The 24783-nt window shown below is 37.8% G+C and overlaps 1 protein-coding gene across 1 annotated transcript in view; it reads left to right on the forward strand.

Moving 5' to 3' along the window:
• The window catches only part of tbk1 (TANK-binding kinase 1), a 217115-nt gene that overhangs the window by 63281 nt on the left and 129051 nt on the right, over positions 1–24783 (forward strand). The window contains exons 4-6 of the mRNA XM_028808250.2: positions 14157–14286; positions 22679–22860; positions 23064–23224. Of these exons, the coding sequence (XP_028664083.1) occupies positions 14157–14286; positions 22679–22860; positions 23064–23224 (473 nt within the window). The remainder of the gene's footprint in view (positions 1–14156; positions 14287–22678; positions 22861–23063; positions 23225–24783) is intronic.

Consider the following 24783-nt stretch of genomic DNA (forward strand, 5'->3'; position numbering starts at 1 on the left):
AATCTCTTTAAATTGTAGGTTGCCTGCCTAAGGTAAAGTTATCCCTGATGAATGGGGATGTGGGAATGAGGGGTCCTTTCATTGGATTAGCGCTATTTCAGATGTGGAATGGCAAAATGGGGGAGGCAGCTTGATGGATGAGGTCTCCAGGACTTAAAACAAATCCAAAATCATATTATGTAATATCATCTAATGTGAAATTCTACTCCGTACTTCTAGAATTTTTATTATTATACTGTATTGAGGATTTATTCTGTTCTATGTATTGTACTGTACGGCTCAGAATTAAAAGACAATGAGTAAAATGACAAAGTAGAACTTCATAATGATGTTTACAAACGTTGGCACTAAACACATGCAGAGCAGGTTAGAGACTATGAAACCAGTGAAATTAGAAAGGCTCAAAAAAAAAAAAAAAAAAAAAACGGCTCTATACACACTTGGAGAAAGTTAAAGTATATGAAAGTAGGAAAATTAGAAAATATAAAAAAAAAGTAAAGATTGCAGTAGAGCAAACGAACTGCCTAATTTAACTATGCACCAGTCTAACTTTGGTTTTGCACAATAATTGCTACACTATTGCACCTTAACACTTAATTCTACTTTATTCACATAATTTTATGTATTTATTATGTTGTACTATACTGTTATCTTTCAATCTATGACTTTTTGTTAATTTAACTGATATTCTTCTAACTTTGCACAGTTTTTGATAAGTGGATCAGGATGCATTTCACTGCTTGTTGTCCTGTGTAACTACGCATGTGAGAAATAAAGAATCTTGAGAATTTCAAAAACGGAGTTTACCGTACATGCATTTATTGGTTACTTTGTTAGTGTATATATATTTATCTGTCTGCTTATTTAAAAAGCTACATTTACCCCAGGAGTCAAAAACATTCTGTCTAGCCCTTGTACAAAAACCTAGACAAAAGCTGAGGTATCACCTTGGTAACCCCATGTACTTTTGGAACTGTGAGAGGAAAATAGCACGACTTTACAGACAGGAGTCCAATGCAGAACTCTACTTACTTTTTTACTTTGTAAAAAAAAAAATTATTAACTGCTGATGATGTTGATCGTTTTGTCTGTGCTGAAATTCCAAACAGAGAAACCGATCCTGACCTCATTAAAACGATTCAGCATATTGGGACTCGTAAGATTACAAATATTGTTTTTACAGAAGTTCTGAAATAAAAGTGAAACTAATGAAATAGCAGCAATTCAAAGAAAAAAAATCTTAAAAGTGTGTATCCGGAAAACCAAACACGGGGGTTGGCGAGCGAAGCCCCCTAGTTTTTTAAATAGTTTTTACAGTTCAGTAGCAGTGTGTAAAATGATCAGTTTTGCAGTAATTGTGATGCTCTTTGCATGAAAAACAATACGTTTTCCATTAAAATTTCACTTTTTCTTTGTGAATTGTGACGTTTACTTAAAGTGCAGCAAAACAGTATTTGGCGTCCAGGGATGCATTAACCCCCAAGTATGTGGCAGTTTAAGGGTTAAAGCCCCAAGATGCCGCTGAAACGGCGTGCACCTTCTAAGGCTTCTGGTAATGAAAATGCGCTTGCATGAATTATAGTACATATAGCGGTTACATCAGTATTTTACATTCTAGCACTGCGGGAGACATAGCAGTACAGTATACAGGTTTACCTTTACATTCTTTTTTTAGGTAATGTATTAAGCTGAGTTTGAAATTAAATTAAAGTGTTTTGGGGACATATTTAGGGTTTAAACTATGAAAATAGGCATTTTTTTTAACCATATCCAAAATTTGCGTTTTTTCACAATTCGCGGCTGCTCAAGGAACGTAATCCCCGCAAATTTTGGGGGTGTACTGTATATGACATTTTGAAGAAATCATTTGATGTCCTGAATAGTACCAATCAAAAAATATCATCACACTGATGCAATATTATTGGAAAACTGACTGTCAGATTGGTGTAAATTTATGTTGACGCTTTTAGTTAGAGTCAGATTAGGATGGGGGGAGGGAGAGCATGAACGTGACTGAGAGAATAAAACTGAAAAAAAGGTAACTTTTACAAGTACCATAAATTTATATCCCTCCAGATCCGATAATTTCCAGTTACATTGTCTCAAAACACCACTCACATCTATAGTTATTCCCTGCTTCAAATAAAAACTAACAGCATCAGATCTCTTGGTGGGTCAGGTTGTTTCGTGATCTTGACTGAGAGAATAAAAGTGAAAAAAGAAAGCTAACTTTTACAAGTACTATAAATTTACACTGGCTGTTACAGACACAAATCAAATGTATGTTTTTATTGTATAATATTAAGGATAAGAGAAGCTCACTACTCAAAACAGTAAATTCACAAGGTACCCAGGATAGAACCTGCGGCCTTTTGATTACAAGTCAGCAGTTCTTACCGCTGCACCACGGAAGCTGTCATATTATATTTGTACCTTTTCTGAAAGTGTTTATTTGATTTACCCTCTAAAATTCCAGCACTTCACTCCAAGATAATCGAGGCTTGAGCTGGGAGAACTTCTTGCCCTTTCTGAGGCGGTTGGGGGGGATGATATAGCAGGCTGCTTTCTGCTTGTGTTGATCGACACATTTATAAGACAAAAGACGATGACGGAGAGGGTAAAGGGATTTAAGGTGGGCCAGAATTACACATTTTTTTGTACGCTTTGGTAATTCTAATGTTAATGTCTGTTTACTTTGTTGGAAATATTCGAGGTGCAGTAACCAATGACAATATAGTGTACAACCTTAGGGATGTGATTGAATAAAATATCCAGTAGGTATGTGAATGTCCAGACACTGGCTTTGATGGGTATAGGCTGGGTGACAAGAGGCTTCAGCAGGTGCAAATTCTATTTTAGTAAGTTATTTTGGATAAAGGTGTTCAGTAAGTAATGAAAAATAAAAACAGTTGTCTGGCCAATAATGTTATGAATGTATCTGTAATGTGCTTAATGAGAACAATATGGACGATAAAAACACCAAGGCAGTGATATAGACTTAATCAGTTACAAAACATTTGAGGAATTATTAAATATAACCATCCAGGGACACTCCAGATGTTTATTTCTTCCAGGGATGATACTGTTTGGAGCTTTCCTCTCCTCTGTTTTCAACTGGCCATAATTCATCAATTAATTAAAGTACAACTATCACTGGGTTCCATTTATGTTAATCAATTTCAAGCCATTTTGTTTCCTTTATGTTTTATCTGATCTTTTTTCATTTCAGTGAATTTATAAAGTCCTCAGAATTGTAAAAATGTTTTCCCACATTTTCTTATGTTGCAGTCTTATTCTAAAATCATTTAAATTAATTTTTTTCCTCATCATCCAACACTCGGTACCCCATAATGACAACATGAAAACAGGATTTAAGTAATATTTGCAAATTTATTAAAAATGAAGTGCTGAAATTTCATATTAACACAAGAATTCAGACTCTTTGCTGTGATACTTGAAATATGCCGCAGGTGCATCCATTTCTTTTCATCAACATTGAGCTGTTTCTTTACCTTGCTTGAAGTGCACCTGGAGTAAAGTCAATTGATTAAATATGATTAGGAAAGGCACATAGTCAGCAATGCAAATCAGAGCAAACACCAAGCCATGAGGTTGAACAAATTGCCTGTAGAAGTTTTAGACAAGATTGTGTCAAGGCACAAATCTGGAGAATGCTACAAAAAATTCTTCAGCTTTGAAGGATCCCAAGAGCACAGTGGCCTCCATAATTCTTAAATGGAATAAGTGTGGAACAACCACAACTCATCCTAGTGCTAGTTTCAGGCCAAACTGATCAATCGGGGGAGAAGAGGTGACCAAAAACTGATAGACAATCTTGCTGAGCTCCAGTGAACCTGTGTGGAGATGGGAGGAACTTCCTCAAGAACAACCAAGACTGTAACACTCCACTAATCTAGGCTTTATGGCAGAGAGCCCAGATGATGCATGAAAGCACACTTGAAGTTTGCAAAAAGGCACGTAAAGGACTCTCGTGCTGTGAGAAACAAGATTCTCTGGTCTGATGAAACCAAGATTGTGCTGTTTGGCCTCAAATTTAAGTGTCATGTCTGGAGGAATCCAGGCCACACTCGTCACCTGCGCAGTATCATTTTAACGATAAGGCATGGTTGTGGCAGCATAGAGCTGTGGGGTTGTTTTTCAGCAGCAGAGACTGGGAGACTTAGTCAGGGTTGAGGGAGAACTGAACAGAACAATATACTGATATCCTCTTTAATAAAATCCCTGTGTGCATCCAGGTGTCCGTGTGTGTGTGTCTTCTGGTGAAGTGCACATGCGCGGGGCATGGTGCGATGCGCGATATTACTGTCAGAGAAAGTTAGAGGCGTTTTATGGAAATACAAACCAGTATTACTGCGAGAGGAAATTAAAGGTACACAATACAGTGACTCATATTACAGCCACATAAAAGACAGTATTACTGTCAGAGGAGATTAAAGGCATATTACCGACGCGCACGCCTGTATTACATCCAGAGAAAATTAAAGGTATATTATGGACGTACAATCCAGCGGACATACAAAACAGTATTACTGTCACAGAAAATTAAAGACACACAATACATGGCGGCAGCCCACAAAGAACGGTCAGCTCAGCAAGTAAACATCAACAAAAGAAAGGCTGAAGGAAAGAAAAATACGACCAACAAAAAGAATGAGGTCGAAGTCCCTTGCCATTTAATACAGACTGTTCCTACTAATGTTTATGCACTACTGTTCTAGCGCCCGTTATTTTAACGGGCTAAATGACTAGTATTCTTAATAAAAACGTATTCCAGAGTGCTCTGGACCTCAGACTGGTTTGAAGGTTTGCCTTCCAACAATCACCCTAAGCACCAAGCAAAAACAACTCAGGAGTGGCATAGGGACAACTCTGTGATTGTTCTTGAGTGACCCAGAGCCAGGACTTGAACCCAGCTAAACATCTCTGGAAGACTTGCAAACAGCTGTCCACCAATGGTCTCCATCCATTCTGACAGAGCTTGAGAGGATATGCTGAGAAGAACGGCAGAAAATTCCCAAATACAGGGGTGTTAAGCTTCATATCCAAGAAGAATCTAGTCCATAATCTCTGCCAAAGGTACTTCAATTAAGTACTTAATAAAGGGTCTGTACATCAGATTCATAGCTTTTGAGGCTTGAACATGTTTATTACTTTAACACATATTATTAATAACATCTTGGTGATATGAATTATTATACGTTAGCTGGTTTAGCTACATTTTCCTACTTGATCAAGAGCAATATATTTTCCCAGTTTCTCCAGAAGGTTCTGTATGGATGAGTCAGAGTTACTAAAAAATCATGCTTTCTTTTATAAATACTGACATTTGTGCAGAAAGTTCTGTACACACATTTTGAGCCTCTTTTTGTGCATACGCAAGTTTTATAAATCTGACCTCAGGCCTTTTGACATGAAAAATGACTTGTACCTTGTTACTATCTGTAACATTTGTCTTAACTAATAGAATATCCATTTTTTAACCATATTTAAAGATGAGTAGTTATGACTTATTCAGGTTTTTATCATATTGCATAAATTGATTAAAGCACATTTCAAGAGATGTTATTTGGTTTGAATATGTGTGAGTACCATCTTCATAAAGCTGCAACTGAATATAATGCTTTTGTACTGTATCTCCCAGTGTTGTCTCAATGTGAAAATGATGATGGTTCCAGTACTCTGCTGTAATACTCATCATATTTAATCTCAGAATGAAATGTAATAGACATGGATGAGTGTGCCCTCGATAAACTAGAAAAGAATACTGTAATCTGAAATCTGTGGTAATGATTGATTCAGTCCCCTGGTTACACTCAGTAAAGCACCACTAATACGTTTGATTTGGAATTTAAAACAATTTAGACTTTTTGATAAGAGAAGTTATCAATCTGTGTTTTTCCTTTTGTATTATTGTGTGTGGCATTGGAACACACTAAGTTTGTTATGGATTGGCTTGCTCTAACGCTCGAAAGCTTGATAGACAAAGATTGATGCATACAATCTTGCCCCTAAGCTCTTATTATGAGTGATGCCTGCACAGCGTATCATTCTTGGGAACTCACTAGCTTTGGCTTGAGCCAACCAGACTGGTTTCTCCAGGTGTTCCCTAGAAATTGGAGGCTAACCAGGTTGGTTATTGCCACTGTAATTTGCCCTCCTCATCCGCTAAACCTGCGGGAGAGAAGTATCAGTCTACCCACACCAAGTGTTTTGACTCAGTCACCTAAATTTCTATACTTTTCTGTGAAGACAAAGAGTAGACTTTTACAGCAAAGAAGTATTGATTAAAATAGAATAATAACAGCAACAATATAAATGAAACAAATGACAATTGATAATATCAAAGTCTGGATGTAGAGTACTAATTTCACCCTTATTCAAAAATCAAACCACTTATTCTGTATATACGTATTACATATGAATATGTAGCTGAAGAATAGCATCAAATGAAATATTTGTACAAGGGTGAGATGAAGATGACAGAGAAACCTTGTTTTTCAAGCGGCTCATATTGACTTAGAATTCAGAATGATGCATTGATGGCATCTTTGATGTCCAGATGGATTGGAGAATCTCTGATAGACCAGAATCTCTCTCTCTCAACCTCAGAGAGGCTGTTCTTTGTGCCAGTGTCCCACTTGGGGTTTCAGACCTTGTGATATTACACACATGTAATTGGGTAACTAGTCTAATGGACAATTCTTTCCAAGGCTGTTTATCCATATGTCCACAGTTTCCCTGGAATAAATGCTCCCATCTGAGTTCTAGACTGAGTGATCATTCTATCCTAAGATTAAATGTGAGTTATATGTTGAGATAAAACCATCACACAGTGTAAACATATATTGTGATCAGATGAATAAGTATCCCAGATCTTTTTTGGAAGAAATGGATGCTGTATGCTTTGGACCAAAGACGAAAAGGTCAATAAGTCCAAAAGCCAGGGTCTATAATGGTATGGGTTCTGTCAGTGCCCTTGTCAAAGGTAATTATACTTCTTTTATGGCAGCATAAATGCAGAAGAGTACATTGAAATTTTAGAGCAACATATGCTGCCTTCAAGACAGCATATTTTTCAGTTTTCAACAAGACTGCAAAAACACATTCTGCACACATTACAAAACTGCAGAAGATGGTGGTACCGGTACTAGACTGGTTTGCCTACAGTCTTGACCTGTCCCCAATAGAGAATATATGGCGAATTTTGAAACAAAAATGAGACGACAACCCTGCACACCTTAAGATGTAAGAACGGGACAAAAAAACACTGTAAATGCTTCATCGTTTGGTATCCTCAATTCCAAAACATCTAAAGTGTTGTGAGAAGGAATGGAGACATTACAAAGTGGTGAATGCTTTACTGTCCCAACTTTTTTTGGAAAATGTTGCAGGCCTGAAATGTAGGAATGACTGTATATAACAAATTAAATTAAGTTGACCAGGCAAAACATGAAATATATTGGGTTCATACTATCTGCAATGAGATAAAAGTTGAAGTAATTTTAAGAATCCCTGTTTTTTTAATTGCATTTTCTGATTTGGGGTTGTACAATCAAAATCACACTCTCCCAGCTAAGAATCCCATCTTCTTTATTACCATTAATGAAATGGTCAAATCAATGTTAACTCTAATTTCATCATCATTCTCTTAATATGTCTTATGGTTTTTCATGCACAATGATTCCTCTGCGCTTTTAAGCAAAGAGATGGGGTAGAAAAAATGTGGTTTATACTGCAACAGAATTCCTGTAGTGATACTGGATCGTGCCCCAGATAATATAAAGCTTAAATGGATATACTCAGCAACTTAGATATGTCCGGTGCCTTTTAAATTTGCAGTTACTATAGTTAGTTTTTGCATTCTTTACCCATCTCTGGTGTAGTTGTTGACTTTAAAGTAAGAACAGCTGCTCTTACCTGCAGTGTTCTATGTCAGATCTTTAGCCCTGGAATAAGTACTGGCTGAAAAGACATTGCTCACTGGGTTGTGGTTTAACACACTTATAGTAAATAATTCATTGGCTAAAATTAGTGTCTCAGAGAGAGGATGTTCAGCTTTGTTCATAATGGTTAGCAATTTTATCTTTATTCCCTCCTTTATTACACAATCCAGCAGTGTAATAAAGGAGACTGCTTCCCATAATTGATCTTGCCTTCTTATGCTTGTTGATTTGATGGGCCTTTTTTGGGGAGATGCCAGTCCAGCACGCTACAGCATAGAAAGTTGCAGTGGCTGTCACAGAGTTATAGAATATATTAAGGATGTCTCTATCCAAATTAAAGGAACACAGTCCTCTGAGAGAGCAGGTTTGTTATATCCTGTCCTACTGTATATACAGTAGTATGCTTGTATTAGTAAAAAAGTCCAGCTTGTCACTTATGTGGATACCAAGTACCTTTAGCAATATACCACTTTCACACCCAGTGTCTAAATAGTGACTGGGCATATGGGCTCTTTAGTATGACGAAAGTCAACAAACCATTTCTTGGGTTTGCTGATGCTAAGTTGCAGACAATTCTGTATGCACCAATTAACAAAAATCTCCACTTGACTTCTATACTCTGTCTCATCCCCCTTGTCAGTAACCCTATTAGTGCATAATCATTAGAGAATCTATGGAAGTGATATGATCATGTGTTATATTTATTAGGGAAGCTCTGATCATCTGTTTTTTAAGGCAGATATCGATTAGCAATTTCATGATACTTGATTGTCTGATTCAGTTTTTTTTTTCCCTTTATCCCTTTAAAAAATATTTTACACTAAGCTCCTGCATAACGCATAGTACTCCAGATGCATAGAAGCTTTATGTTCTATATGTTTATATGTTACCTTTGGTTATTTGTATAAGTAAAATATAGACCACAGTTGTTATCTGTTTACAGTAATCCCTCACTATATCGCGCTTTGCCTTTCGCGGCTTCACTCTATCGCAGATTTTATATGTAAGCATATTTAAATATATATCGCGGATTTTTTGCTGGTTCGCGGATTTCTGCGGACAATGGGTCTTTTAATTTCTGGTACATGCTTCCTCAGTTGGTTTCCCTAGTTGATTTCATACAAGGGACGCTATTGGCAGATGGCTGAGAAGCTACCCAACTTACTTTTCTCTCTCTCTCTCTTGCACTGACTTTCTCTGATCCTGACGTAGGGGGATTGAGCAGGGGGGCTGTTTGCACACCTAGACGATAGGGACGCCAGTCTAAAAATGCTGAAAGATTATCTTCACGTTGCTACCTTCTGTGCAGCTGCTTCGTGAAGCGACATGCTGCACGGTGCTTCGCATACTTAAAAGCTCGAAGGGCACATATTGATTTTTGATTGTTTGTTTTTCTCTGTTTCTCTCTCTCTTTCTCTGCTCTTGACGGAGGGGGTGTGAGCCTGCCGCCTTCAACAGCTTTGTGCCGCGGTGCTTCGCATACTTAAAAGCCAAACAGCCCTATTGATTTGTTTGCTTTCCTCTCCCTTTCTGACAGTCTCTGCTCCTGACGCGCACTCCTTTGAAGAAGAAGATATGTTTGCATTCTTTTAATTGTGAGACAGAACTGTCATCTCTGTCTTGTCATGGAGCACAGTTTAAACTTTTGAAAAAGAGACAAATGTTTGTTTGCAGTGTTTGAATAACGTTCCTGTCTCTCTACAACCTCCTGTGTTTCTGCTCAAATCTGTGACCCAAGCATGACAATATAAAAATAACCATATAAACATATGGTTTCTACTTCGCGGATTTTCACCTTTCGCGGGGGGGTCTGGAACGCAACCCCCGCGATGGAGGAGGGATTACTGTATATTTTATTAACAAAATGAAATTCTGTAGGCTTATTTGTAGCAATCGCCCGATACGGGAATGCGATTCCTACATTTCACCACCCGAGAGGGAAGTGGACGATATTTGAAGGATAAAATAGCATTACCATATTCGGTCCTCAACCCCTCTTGTACACTATGCACGCCCTTAAATAACTGGCAAAAAAAAATTAAAATCGGAAGAAAGTGGGACTGATAAATATATTGAAAACTGCTGATTACATTTACTTGCCCGGTGCCTGAGTGCTCATTTGTGATCCCTCTTCCCCAGACGTCCTCCCCAGCAGCCAAATCCTAACCCCCGGTTTGACACAGACAATAAAGGAAAATAAAAAAACTGTTCTCAGAGAAAGCAGAAAGAAAGATTTAATGTAGTCCATATATACGGAGAATAAACCTGCAGTTCAGTTCCTACCGTGGGATGGCATGAGGAAACACAACAGTCCTCTGGCGAAAACGGCTTCTCCACTGGCTATCACGAAGAAACGCACTCACGAATCCGCCACACCGAACAGGAGCACCTGGAGAACACCAGACCCTGGCCTCTTCTCAGGGATACGTCACACTTTGGGTTGGCCATCCACAAACAGCAGACGTCCCTGGGTGAAGTCAGATCCTAATGATTCTTAAAGCGTAGATAGTCGCCTCCTTGTCTTCAGCCTTTTCCTTCCTTTTTTTCTCCTCCTTCTTCGATCCGCCATTCCCCTTAAAAAGAAAAGTTCCCCGCCGAAACATCTTTTCCCCGCTTGGTTGTTATGGTAACATGACGCCGGCAACTGGCAGCTGGAATGTTTACCGGTCGGGGTCCTCCCAGCACTGGATCGTCCTCACAAGTGCCTGAAGGGCTGTTTATAAACACCCTCCCAGCCACATTATAAAGTGACGTACAGTCCAGATGGCCAACCTGAATGACAAGTTATGTAGTTTTGCTACATATTGTTCAGTGAGCATAAACACACATTTTATTAGTTAAAGTGTATATCCATAAAACATATGGCATAAAAAAATATTTTTATAATTACAAGCTGTCATATTATTTCATATTATGTCATATTATTTCTTTTTTCTGTAATTCTGAAACAAGGCTTAATTAAAAAAGCAGTTTTCACCATTTCTTTATCAAAAAAACATTGAAGCACTTCAAGAAATTATAAAAGACCTTCAGCCAATGCTAAATAATGATGAAATGCTGAAAAATGTATTTTTAGAACCACCTCTCCTAGCATATAGACAACCACCAAACCTGCAGCAACTAATTGTCTGAAGCTACCTAAGTGAACCAACAGAATATGGTACATCTTTCTTCCTAAAGAAAAGATGTAAAACGTTTCCTTACATGCACTGCCGACAAGAACATTGCATAAAGGGATAATTTTCCTGCCGATCATCTAATGTGGTCTACCTTATTCTCTGTATGAAATGTCCTGACACTTCACTCTATGTGGGGGAAACTGGACAAACACTCTGCCAAAGAATGAACTTAAACAGGTTCCACATTAAGCATGGCAACACAGATGTTCCTATAGTAGCTCACTTCAACAGCCATGGACAACTGTGAGAAGGACTTTAAAGTCACAGTGCTCATGGGCAACTTCAGAACACAGCACGAATGAAAAGAATGGAAAGTTAAACTCATTCTAAAATTTAACACATTACAACATGGTTTAAATAGAGACAAGAGTTTTATGGCCAGATATGAGGATTGTTTGCATCTCTTGCTCATCACTGACCCAGACAATGTGACTACAGATCTACATTGTATTGAAAAACTCATCAGAAACTTCAAAAGATTTTGTTGGACAGTTATCTTATCAAAAGATTTTGACTATACATTGTTCTTCTCTCTTGCTAAATGAATCTTAGCCTAGAGAGGTGTATTAATTTTTTACATCTAAGATGTCTCACTTAAAGGTTTTCCAAATAAAAGGTGTCATTTTGCTTGACTTCTCACTTTGACAAAATAAGCAAAAATTATATATTCTCACACAATCAACAGATTAATTAATATTGGTAATTAAACCAATAGCACTTTGAGCTACTTTTTTGTATGAAAATGTGCTATACAAATAAATGTTGTTATTATTATTAAACACTGCTTGAATGTAAATATACAGGTTTTAATAATTTTTAATTATTAATTGCATTCCAGCTGTTAAAATATACATTTACTATATTTATAAAGTTGTGTTTCTTTTTTTTTCCAGTGTATCAGCTGGACATTCACAGTTCTTGTAATTATAAAATACAGTATGGTTTACGATTTTAATAATGTAGTACTTGTTTCTTATTAAAATGTATAGCCTACGGTATGAAACAAATAATAAACGCAGTACAAATCTTTAAAAAAAATACACAAATGTATCAAATGTTTATAAGTTGTTTAAGTTGCATGAGGTAGAGGCAGCTGAGTGGGTTAGGGTGAGGTTCCTTTGATAAGCGATCCCTTGTAGTTTTCAGTTGGCAACATGCCATGGTCCAGTGCACACTGTTCTTTCGCTGTCGAAGCGTTCTTCAAAAACAATGAATCAATCACTACACAATGCACTTCAGCATTCTTCCTAACGGTGATGTCCCAAATCGGGAAACAGTTCTTCAGTGGATAGCTAAATTTAGACAGACGGATACAACGTTGAACAGAAAATCTCCAGGCCGTCCCCGCACTGTACGAACACCTGAAAACATCCAAACTGTAAAGGCATCAATTTTGCAGTCTCTATGATGTTCGGCACGCAAACATGCATCTGCCTTAGGGATTTCCAACACGTCTTTGAGGAGAATTTTGCATGAGGACCTTAATTTCCATCCATACAAAATGATGGTAGTGTAGGAACTCACTGAGAGAGACTGGGAGAGCCATAGAGCATTATACGCGAACATTTTGCAAACCATTCATCGAGATGCCATCATCATGTGCAGCGACAAGGCACATTTCCCTTTGAATTGGTGCATAAATAAGCAAAACTTTTGCTATTGGGCCAAAACCAAACCTCATGAACCTCATCAGAGACCTCTGCACATGAGCATGTTGCAGTTTGGTGCGCCGTTGCAGAATTTGGCATTGTGGGCCCTTCTTTTTTTGAGGAGGGGGGATCAATGCTGTCACTTTAGAACGTTACATAGAAATGCTAGAGAACTTTTTGTGGCCCCAACTGACTCGCATCTTGCTCCATGAGATTTCTTCTTCTTTCTTCAAGTCAAAGGTATACACACAATGACCTCAAAACCTTGAAGCCCTTAAGGATACTATTCGCCACGAAATCACCGCTGTTCCCCCTGAAATGGCAGAATGAGTCATGTGAGCATTCAGAAATCGGCTCAAATAATGTACCGCCAATGATGGCCACCACCTTGAAGACGTCATTTTTTAAAACACAGTGAAAAAATCTATTTTGTATACCATTTCTTGTGTAGTAATGTAATTTATTTTGTCTTGTAGTGTTTTTATAGAATAAACGTTTGAAATGTGGAACTTCTTTTTGGCTCACCCTGTATTTTGCTGTAAAGCTAGTATGTCTGTTGTTTACTAAGCAGTAATTACAAATTCTTCATTTGTTCTTTTACCAATTAAAAATGTAAGCTGCTGCACTTAAAACAAGATCGCTGTCCAAACTGCAATGGTGTCCGTTTTAATTTAAAGGACAAAATAAAAAGGTCTGAATTTGTTAAAGTAGTTTTTCTTGTTGTTTGTCTAAAAGCACAGGACAACTTCTCCATTTTGTTGCTAAAAAAAAAAAAAAAAAAAGGAAAAGACACCTGCTAGCTCAAATGCTGTATTACCTGGTGTAAAGGAGCACTACAACTAAATTACTGTAAAGCTTGGAAAATCTGGGGCTGAAAAGATCAGGTTTTGTGATTAGCCAATTTACCAATCACTGATCAAGTCTTTTTTAGGGAAAATTAGCTAATTTTGATTGGTGGCTGATCAACTAGAGCATCTCTAACACAACGTATTTATAGTCCGAGTGTGAAGAGAAAAGGAGATGGGGCAGATCCAGTGATCCTCACATTAACATCGGAGACAGTCCTTGAAAATTATAAACTGAAGACTGCCAGAAAGATAGTCCATTGTCAGGGGCGCCACAGGTTTATCAAACTGTATAACTATAAGCTTACTGTTTAACAGAGTTGTCTGGATGGTATTGAAGGCACCCAAGAAATCAAAAGACATAATGCTTACTTACAGTGCGGCCAGCTTTGTCCAAATGGGATAAGACGTGCAGCCTCATGTGCAGTTAAAGAATATGTTTAGCTAAATGCATGAACTTTTAGCTCATTTTTAAAAGGTAAATATTTGTGTTGATTTTTTTTCTCCTTTTCAATTTAGACCAGCACAAGAAACAAAGTGCTTGTTATGGAGTACTGTCCTTATGGAAGCCTTTATACAGTGCTGGAAGAATCTTCAAATGCGTATGGCCTCCGGGAAGAAGAATTTCTGATTGTGCTTCGAGATGTTGGTTAGTAGGAACACAAATGTTACTGAGAATTTTGTAAACTGGTTGTTTTGCAAATAGAGAAAATATCAGAATTAAGTTATACTGTACAAATTGTGTAAAATATGAAAACAAATCATAAACAAAGTTTTGAGTATATTATTTAAACTTTATTGGTATTTGAAAAATTGCACTTTTATACTTGGTTCCAAAAGTTCACAGTATATAACTGAACTCTTTTACTGTGTAGTTTTCTTGTATTGTGCATTTTATTAACAACTAGTGGGCTTCGCCCCCTGCTCGCTTCACTCGCCAACCCCCGTGTTTGGTTTTCCACATACACACTTTTAAGATTTTTTTTTTCTTTGAATTGTTGCTATTTCACTAGTTTCACTTTTATTTCAGAACTTCTGTAAAAACAATATTTGTAATCTTGCGAGTCCCAATATGCTGAATCTTTTTAATGAGGTCAGGATCGGTTTCTCTGTTTGGAATTTCAGCACAGACAAAACGATCTACATCATCAGCAGTTAATATTTTTTTTTTTTTTTTACAAAGTAAAAAAGTAAGTAGAGTTCTGCATTGGACTCCTGTCTGTAAAGTCATGCTATTTTCCTCTCACAGTTCCAAAAGTACATGGGGTTACCAAGGTGATAACCCAGCTTTTGTCTAGGTTTTTGTACAAGGGCTAGACAGAACGTTTTTGACTCCTGGGGTAAATGTAGCTTTTTAAATAAGCAGACAGATAAATATATATACATGAACAAAGTAACCAATAAATGCATGTGCGGTAAACTCCGTTTTTTAAATTCTCAAGATTCTTTATTTGTCACATGCATAGTTATACAAGACAACATGCAGTGAAATGCATCCTGATCCGCTATCTCAAAAACTGTGCAAAGTTAGAAGAATATCAGTTTAACAAAACATCATAGATTGAAAGGTAACAGTATAGTAGAACATAATAAATAAGTACAATTATGTGAATAAAGTAGAATTAAGTGTTAAGGTTCAATAGTGTAGTAATTATTGTGCAAAACCAAAGTTAGACTGGTGCATAGTTAAATGAGGCAGTTTGTTTTGTTTGCGCTACTGCGATCTTTACTTTCTTTTTTTATATTTTCTAATTTTCCTACTTTCATATCCTTTAACTTTCTCCACATGTGTATAGTGCCGTTTTTTTTTTTTTTGTTTTTTTTTGAGCCTTTATAATTTCACTGGTTTCATAGTCTCTAATCTGCTCTGCATGTGTTTAGTATCAACGTTTGTAAACATCTTTATGAAGTTCTACTTTCTTTTACTCATTGTCTTTTAATTCTGAGCTGGATTGGACGTGCTTTTTTTCAATTCCACTTGTTCCGGGCTGATAATTACTTTCCTTATTTTCTGAATTTGCACCTTGATTATTCTTTTTTGCTCATTTTTCTGTCCAACGCATTCGAGTCTCTTTTCTCCGCGCTGCTTTCTTCTTCGCTTAGATGTCGACATTTAATTTATAACGTACCTTATACGCTCTATATGCGCTGAGAGCCCTGGATCTGTGTGTGCTCAAATCCTTCACAAGACTGAATGTTTTGCTGCCTAGTGTCCTATTTGATAGATTGTAAGTAGGGCGTATCTTTGGTCTCGCGGGTAGATTGTAAGTAGGGCGTGTCTTTGGTCTCGCGGGTCTTTAAAATGTCTTAGGAGAAGATCACATATTGTAGACTTGCTTTTTGCTTTCCAGGACAGGTTTTCTTTTTATAATAGATTGATATATTAATAAAGCACATACAAGAACATAAGACACTTAACACTAGAATTAGCAGAGCCTACGAAAAAACTCGTATATCCGGCCCACCTTAAATCGCTTCTTAAAACCTTTCTCACCTCTCCGCCAGCGTCTTTTGTCATCTAAATGTACTGATAAAGACAAGCTGCCAGCAGCCGGCTATTCCATCCCCCCAACGACTTAGAACGTAAACAGGCTTTTCCCAGCTCTTGCAGGTTTTAACAATGTGTTTACACAGATTACTGTAGAAATGCAACACATATGAAATCTTATTATTTCTACTCTAAAACTCCACTTCACTCCTAGATATTCAATCAAGGCAAGAGCTGGGAAAAGCCTGTTTACGTTCTAAGTCGTTGGGGGGATGGAATAGCCGGCTGCTGGCAGCTTGTCTTTATCAGTACATTTAGATGACAAAAGACGCTGGCGGAGAGGTGAGAAAGGTTTTAAGAAGCGATTTAAGGTGGGCCGGATATACGAGTTTTTTCGTAGGCTCTGGTAATTCTAGTGTTAAACTGACTAAACTGAGTAAACACCTTAAATAATCTTTGCTTCTACAAATTATTAAACTATGACTGCAATGGCTTTTACAAAGTAAAATAAATGGAATGATGCTGGTATTTAAGATTTCAGATAACGTCAAAATTATATTTAATGAATTTAGATACTTTTTAATGTTTAGATTAAGCAGGAGAAATTGGTTTAAAACTATTTTTCACTTGCAGTGCAGTTGTGATACATTTAAAAAAACACTAAGGATGGAACATTTGACACTGAGGCTTCAAAGCTTGTATCAGTTTAATAAAGCAGTGTATTGCAGCTTGAATCGAAGGTTTACAGCCACATGACAGATGACATCCAATACTTCAAATGTCACTGAAAAATTGTAAGCAGTATGACTGTTTCAAAGCTTTGCGCTATCCCACATGCAGTGAAAGGGAATGTGAAATTACTGCTCATGTATTGTATATAAAACATATCGAATCAAATTTGGAATCTCAGAAGTGTGTAACCTGTTATCCAACAATAAAATAAATACCATGCTATATTATTCTTCTATACTGGAACTTTCTTATGTGAGCCCATTTCCACAAGAACATTCTCTTAACTCTGTTATGGTTATGTTTCCTCCTAAGGCCAATTATTCCCGTAACACTGATAGTGTCAGCTTTAGTGAGGCATAGAAACATTGCAAGCCTGCCAGAGTTTTAAATTAATTTCAACTACTGTGACACTAACAAGCGGTCCTTTAAAGGACATTTAACTACATAAAAGAGCAAGAGTCCATTGGCACTCAGCACAGGTGATCACTGGTGTGGTGCTACAGTATTTATAATGGCAGCAAATTACACCTTTAATACTAAAGCTAACGTGATATTCATAAGATTCAAATGAACACTTTTGAATGAAGAGAAGACATGGTTTTACTTTTTTTGAACTGCAAGTCTATTCTAGTGCTGCTCAACCACTGGGTTCATTAAATAATCAACAACATGCTCAATCTCAGTAGTAGCAGCAGCCACTCCTTTAGGGAGAGATCAGATTTCTCAATGAAACCTGCATATTGAATCATAAGTCACAAAAGCATAAGAAACATAGACTCACGCAGACTGTGGAGATAACTTCTGTGATTTAGCGAAGATTCTCTGTGCATCTATGAACAAAATCATGTTACCTGTTCAGTGATGCAATGGCACACCTCTCTTCAAAATTAGTATCAGTGAACAACACTTTTGGTGTATTTTAGTTACACACTGAGCCAGTGAAACCTTCTCAGCCATAAAGTGGAATTCCATATAGTGGAATTTAATGAAAGCAAGCAAGAAAGCACTACATTACTAAGGCTGGTGGACTGATAAAGTTTAGATCAGAGCAGCAGTCAAATACAGTGGGGCAAAAAAGTATTTAGTCAGCCACCAATTGTGCAAGTTCTCCCACTTAAAAAGATGAGAGAGGCCTGTAATTTTCATCATAGGTATACCTCAACTATGAGAGACAAAATGAGAAAAAAAAATCCAGAAAATCACATTGTCTGATTTTTAAAGAATTTATTTGCAAATTATGGTGGAAAATAAGTATTTGGTCAATAACAAAAGTTCATCTCAATACTTTGTTACATACCCTTTGTTGGCAATGACAGAGGTCAAACGTTTTCTGTAAGTCTTCACAAGGTTTTCACACACTGTTGCTGGTATCTTGGCCCATTCCTCCATGCAGATCTCCTCTAGAGCAGTGGTGTTTTGGGGCTGTCGCTGGGCAACACAGACTTTCAACTCCCTCCAAAGATTTTCTATGGGGTTGAGATCTGGAGACTGGCTAGGCCACTCCAGGACCTTGAAATGCTTCTTACGAAGCCACTCCTTCGTTACCCGGGCGGTGTGTTTGGGATCATTGTCATGCTGAAAGACCCAGCCACGTTTCATCTTCAATGCCCTTGCTGATGGAAGGAGGTTTTCACTCAAAATCTGATGATACATGGCCCCATTCATTCTTTCCTTTACACGGATCAGTCGTCCTGGTCCCTTTGCAGAAAAACAGCCCCAAAGCATGATGTTTCCACCCCCATGCTTTACAGTAGGTATGGTGTTCTTTGGATGCAACTCAGCATTCTTTCTCCTCCAAACATGACGAGTAGAGTTTTTTCATCTGACCATATGACATTCTCCCAATCCTCTTCTGGATCATCCAAATGCTCTCTAGCAAACTTGAGACGGGCCTGCACATGTACTGGCTTAAGCAGGGGGACACGTCTGGCACTGCAGGATTTGAGTCCTGCACATACTTTTTTGCCCCACTGTATTTGGGGAAAAAGCCACCTTAATCTGACAACAGCATAGATAGTTATGGAACGTTTTAGAACATTACTTCAGCAATATATGGAAATAGTAGAAAAACTGAAAAGAGCCACTGTAGTTATTGCCATGAATATGTGTGGTATTGGAATCATATAAAATATAATTTTGCATATTTGCACATCATTGGAGAAGTGTTGAGTAAGGTCATGTTGAAATGATTATTAGTTCAGTCATTGTCAGAGCATAATGTTCTGGAACCATCAGATGGTTTTTAAACAGAACAAAAAATTTTCACAGGAATTTCATTATAGCTGTCACAGAATACATGCAGAGGGAAACGGCTGGACTTGACTTGTTCATTTCCTTTGTAAATCTGCCAGTGGTGTTTTTTAGAACACAGAAAAAATGTCCTGCCGTTAAATAAGCATAAACTGATATCATTCAAATGAAGATATGGGATGAATTAATTTGGTTCTAGATTCAGTACACATAAGCTCAATACATGTGTCATATTTTAGTTATACCAATGAACTAATGAACATTACCCAGTTTAAAAGGACATCTTTTATTTCCCCATAGACCTTAACATTCGTATTACTGAACTACAATGGGTCAGACAAATTGGTGCTGAGCCTTGCATAATCTAACCAACCTTCCTTTTTTGCATTGCTTTAATTGGTTGTCAGTTCAAGATCCATTTTAAGACTTCTTAATAAAACATTTTCTCCATTTTTGTTGACCGTAAAAGAAAATTCCCACTATCCCATGCTGAAAATCAAGTCTTGCAGGCCAAATGGGCAATGCTTTGTGCATTCAAAACAATTAGTTGTAGTTGAGGTTTTCTTTGAAGAGAAAAGTCTTCATACTATTGGTTAGTTGCTGGAATGTTTAATTTTCATGGCTCTGTACTCTGAAAGGAATAAATCCCTTATGAAGGTGTTGATTATTTTTTCCAAATTTATGCAGGGGAATGTTGTATTTATTAATAAATATGTTACCCTAAGTTCTTGTCTATAAGCCGGACTCATGTATTAGCCGGAGACCAAAAATCATACGAATTTTTAAAATAAAATCGTATCATAGATAAGCCGGACTCATGGATAAGCCGAACGTACTATAACCTATAACTAATAGAAGGGAGGGAGGTCAGTGGTCTCACTCGCACCCATTTAATTTCTTTAAGGGGGGAGAGAGTGTGAGATATTGCCGTCTCTCTCACTCCCCGTATGGCGCGGTTAGAGCGGCCGAAGCGCGTTCTTTCTGCTCTGGGCGTCGCCGAGTCAACACGAGCGCGTAGCGGTCATTTAAATTGTGATTTTATATGTAAGCATATTTAAATATATATCGCGGATTTCTGCGTCTTTTAATTTCTGGTACATGCTTCCTCAGTTGGTTTGCCCAGTTGATTTCATACAAGGGACGCTATTGGCAGATGGCTGAGAAGCTACCCGGCTTACTGTTCTCTCTCTCTTGCGCTGACTATCTGTGATCATAACGTATGGGGATTGAGCAGGGGGGCTGTTTGCACACCTAGACGATACGGACGCTCGTCTAAAAATGCTGAAAGATTATCTTCACGTTGCTATCTTTTGTAAAGCTGATTCCTGAAAAGACATGCTGCACAGTGCTTCGCATACTTAAAAGCTCGAAGGGCACGTATTGATTTTTGACTGAAAAACAAACTCTCCCTCTCTCTCTCTTTGTCTGCTCCTGACGGAGGGGGTGTGAGCTGCCGCCTTCAACAGCTTTGTGCCGCGGTGCTTCGCATACTTAAAAGCCAAACAGACATATTGATTTGTTTGCTTCACTCCTTTGAAGAGGAAGATATGTTTGCATTCTTTTAATTGTGAGACGGAACTGTCATCTCTGTCTTGTCATGGAGCACAGTTTAAACTTTTGAAAAAGAGACAAATGTTTGTTTGCAGTGTTTGAATAACGTTCCTGTCTCTCTACAACCTCCTGTGTTTCTGCGCAAATCTGTGACCCAAGCATGACAATATAAAAATAACCATATAAACATATGGTTTCTACTTCGCGGATATTCTTATTTCGCGGGTGGCTCTGGAACGCAACCCCCGCGATGGATGTATAAGCCGGACTTATGTATAAGCCGATATTCTATTTTTTCATTTTCACAACTTTTTTCCTTAGATAAGCCGCGGCTTATTGACAAGAACTTAGGGTAATACACAAAATTAATATATTTTTCATAGTATACATATATTTCTTTAAATCTATTTTGTTATTCATGCTTTAGAACTACAGGTAAAATTCCATTACAACGAATATGTTTACAACGAAATTTTCATTACAATGAAGTTTTTTTATGGTCCTGACAGTTTCCCCATATGACATGAGTCTATAGAAATCTCGTTACTACGAAATACATTCAGCAGATACTTTCATTACAACGAAGTACCCAAAATGAATCATCCATAGAGCAGTTAGTTCTGTGGTCACAGCTCAGTTGTGCACAACGATCCTCAAACAGAAACAGTGTCATTTTTTTTTCTTTATTCGAACTTTGCTCGTACTTTTTTTGCTGTTTTTGTTTTCGGTGGTTGTCAGTGATACCTTTTGCTTATTGCTCGTCAACACTTGAAAAACATCCAATGGAATTTAACTTATTGTCACCCTCCTATAAAAACAGCAGACATGAAAAACGTAAACAGTTTATATTAGAAAAAAGAAAAAAACTTACATTTTTGCAGCTCTCGTTTGTGGCAAAAAGAAAAAAGACGTTTCCAGTGAATTCGGAATTTTGTGTGGTTCAGTGATGCTTGTTCAAGAAACATTCCTATTAATGCGGCACTCATTCAAGAAAAGGTGAGGTTTCTAAAATCTCTTGGAACTTCCCTAAACTGGACAACATGCCGAAGAGCATCCTGAAGTGCAATCACTGTATCTGTGGAAGACTGTTTATCAGTTACCGGAGCAACAGCTGGCTCATAGCTCTGCTGTATCTCTCTGCCAAAGCAAACAGAAAAGATCTCGATAGGTGATGCAAGGAACATCGTAAATGCATGGCACAGAATTACTTGGCCACTAACCTGGCCACGACCCTGCCTGATTGCTGTGTCTGTGTATAGGAGAGTGTCAGATCATGCTACAATAAATAACTGTGCTGTTACTGTTTCAAGCTGAATAAAGTTGGTTTTGCTAAAGTACTGAGACTAAGCCTCATATAGCGCGACCCCGATCTTTTATGATTTTCTTCTGTGGCGCTTCACTGCACTGCTGTGAGCCTGCTGTTGCCCTGCCTCGACAACGGATAAACAATCTTACACATACGAGGCAACTGCGCTTCGGGACGCACTTCAGCATGTAGCCCCGTTTTTTTTGGGGGGGTGGGGGGGTGGGGATCTCAAAAGAGTTCAGAAACCAAACAATATGAAGAAGAAGAAAAGGACGATTCAGCTTCTGATTGATAACTGTGCTGCCCACAACATGCTTCTACATTTAGATAATGTTCACGTTGAATCCATTATCAGCCATTGGATTTGGGCATCATTCACACCCTGAAAGTGTATTATCGCAAAGAAATGCTGAGAAAAATTCTCATCAGCATAACTTGTAGACAGGAGAAGATTAAAATTAACGCAGAAGAAGCTATTGAAATAATTGCAAAAACCTGGATGCAAGTTAAAGAAAGCACTATAGTGACAAATACAGATTCTTATTACAACGAAATATTTTTTATGTCCCTGGCAGTTCATTGTAACGGAATTTTACCTGTATATAATGTTACACTTGTAGTTAAAATATTAATCTTTCTTTATTCTTAACCTAAAATGTTTATAATGTTCATGTTACATCCAAATTTGTTTTGTTGTTTTCTTATTTATTACAGTGGCAGGAATGAATCATTTACGTGAATATGGAATTGTCCATCGTGATATCAAACCAGGTAATATCATGCGGACTATTGGAGATGATGGACATTCTGTATACAAACTGACTGATTTTGGTGCAGCACGGGAATTGGAGGATGATGAACAATTTGTTTCACTTTATGGAACAGAAGAATATCTAGTAAGTTAAATGATAGGTGAACGTGAAATTAATATATGGATTAAAGTGTTCTTTAACAATGTGCAGAAGGAATGAATCTGGATATCACTGATATTTTTTAATGGCCGTATTCCCACATATGTTAAATTCTTTAAAGTACATTATATGCTAATCATTAAAGGAAATGTGTCATATTTTCATTTCTCTGATCTTTATTTCACTAGCATCCAGACATGTATGAACGTGCTGTTCTCAGGAAAGATCATCAGAAGAAATATGGTGCTACTGTTGACTTGTGGAGCATTGGAGTCACATTTTACCATGCTGCCACAGGCAGTTTGCCTTTTAGACCATATGAAGGACCACGTAGGAATAAGGAAGTAATGTAAGCCCCAAGATTTGTTTTTTAATTTTATACATAAATTATTCTAAATTTACTTTGCCCCTGTGCACTTTTCTTTCCATCTCTGTTTTATGGTTTTTGGATGTTACACTTTTCATATTTTTTTGACTTGGATGAAATAATCTTTATAGAAACAAGGGTTAAGCCCATTTTTAAAAATATCAAAGGAATGCTATCTCTCTATTATAAAAAACAATCCTGCAGAGAAACAGTAGGGCGTCGAGATGTGATCTTCATGTTAAGATCACGGAAGACACTTAAAAGACCCGCGAGACTAAAATGATTGGCCACAGAGTGTCTCGCGGGGACCTTAAACATGAGACTTTGTGCCAAGAGATTGACCCAGGACCGTCTCACGATGACGTAGAACATAAGATTCTTGCAAGACACGCCCTACTTACAACCAAATAAGAGCACGGGTAGCAACACATTCAGTCATGTTTTGGCTTTGAGCACACACAGATCCAGGGCTCTCAGCACATATAAAGCATATAAGGACAATAGGTTATAGATGAAACATAGACGACTAAGTGACGAAGAAAGCAGCGTGGAGAAAAGAGACTCAAAAGTGTTGGAGAGACAAAAAAGAAAAAGAATAATCTAGGTGCAAATTCAGAAAATAAGGAAAGTAATTATCAGCCCGGAACAAGTGGAATTGAAAAAAAAGCACGTCCAATCCGGACGTTGGCACTACAGTAATCCCTCCTCCATCCCTGGGGTTGCGTTCCAGAGCCACCCGCGAAATAAGAAAATCCGCGAAGTAGAAACCATATGTTTATATGGTTATTTTTATATTGTCATGCTTGGGTCACAGATTTACGCAGAAACACAGGAGGTTGTAGAGAGACAGGAACGTTATTCAAACACTGCAAACAAACATTTGTCTCTTTTTCAAAAGTTTAAACTGTGCTCCATGACAAGACAGAGATGACAGTTCTGTCTCACAATTAAAAGAATGCAAACATATCTTCCTCTTCAAAGGAGTGCGCGTCAGGAGCACAGGCTGTCAGAAACAGAGAGGAAAGCAAACAAATCAATAGGGCTGTTTGGCTTTTAAGTATGCGAAGCACCGCAGCACAAAGCTGTTGAAGGCGGCAGCTCACACCCCCTCCGTCAGGAGCAGGGTGAGAGAGAGAGAGAGAAACAGAGAAAAACAAAACAGTGAAAAATCAATACGTGCCCTTTGTGCTTTTAAGTATGTGAAGCACCGTGCAGCATGTCGCTTCACGAAGCAGCTGCACACAGAAGGTAGCAACCTGAAGATAATCTTTCAGCATTTTTAGATGAGCGTCCGTATCGTCTAGGTGTGCGAACAGCCCCCCTGCTCACATCCCCTACGTCAGGATCAGAGAAAGTCAGCGCAAGAGAGACAGAGAAAAGTAAGTTGGGTAGCTTCTCAGCCATCTGCCAATAGCGTCCCTTGTATGAAATCAACTGGGCAAACCAACTGAGGAAGCATGTACCAGAAATTAAAAGACCCATTGTCCTCAGAAATCCGCGAACCAGCAAAAAATCTGCGATATATATTTAAATATGCTTAC

The sequence above is a fragment of the Erpetoichthys calabaricus genome, chromosome 1 (genome assembly GCF_900747795.2).
Source record: "Erpetoichthys calabaricus chromosome 1, fErpCal1.3, whole genome shotgun sequence".
NCBI lineage: Eukaryota > Metazoa > Chordata > Cladistia > Polypteriformes > Polypteridae > Erpetoichthys > Erpetoichthys calabaricus.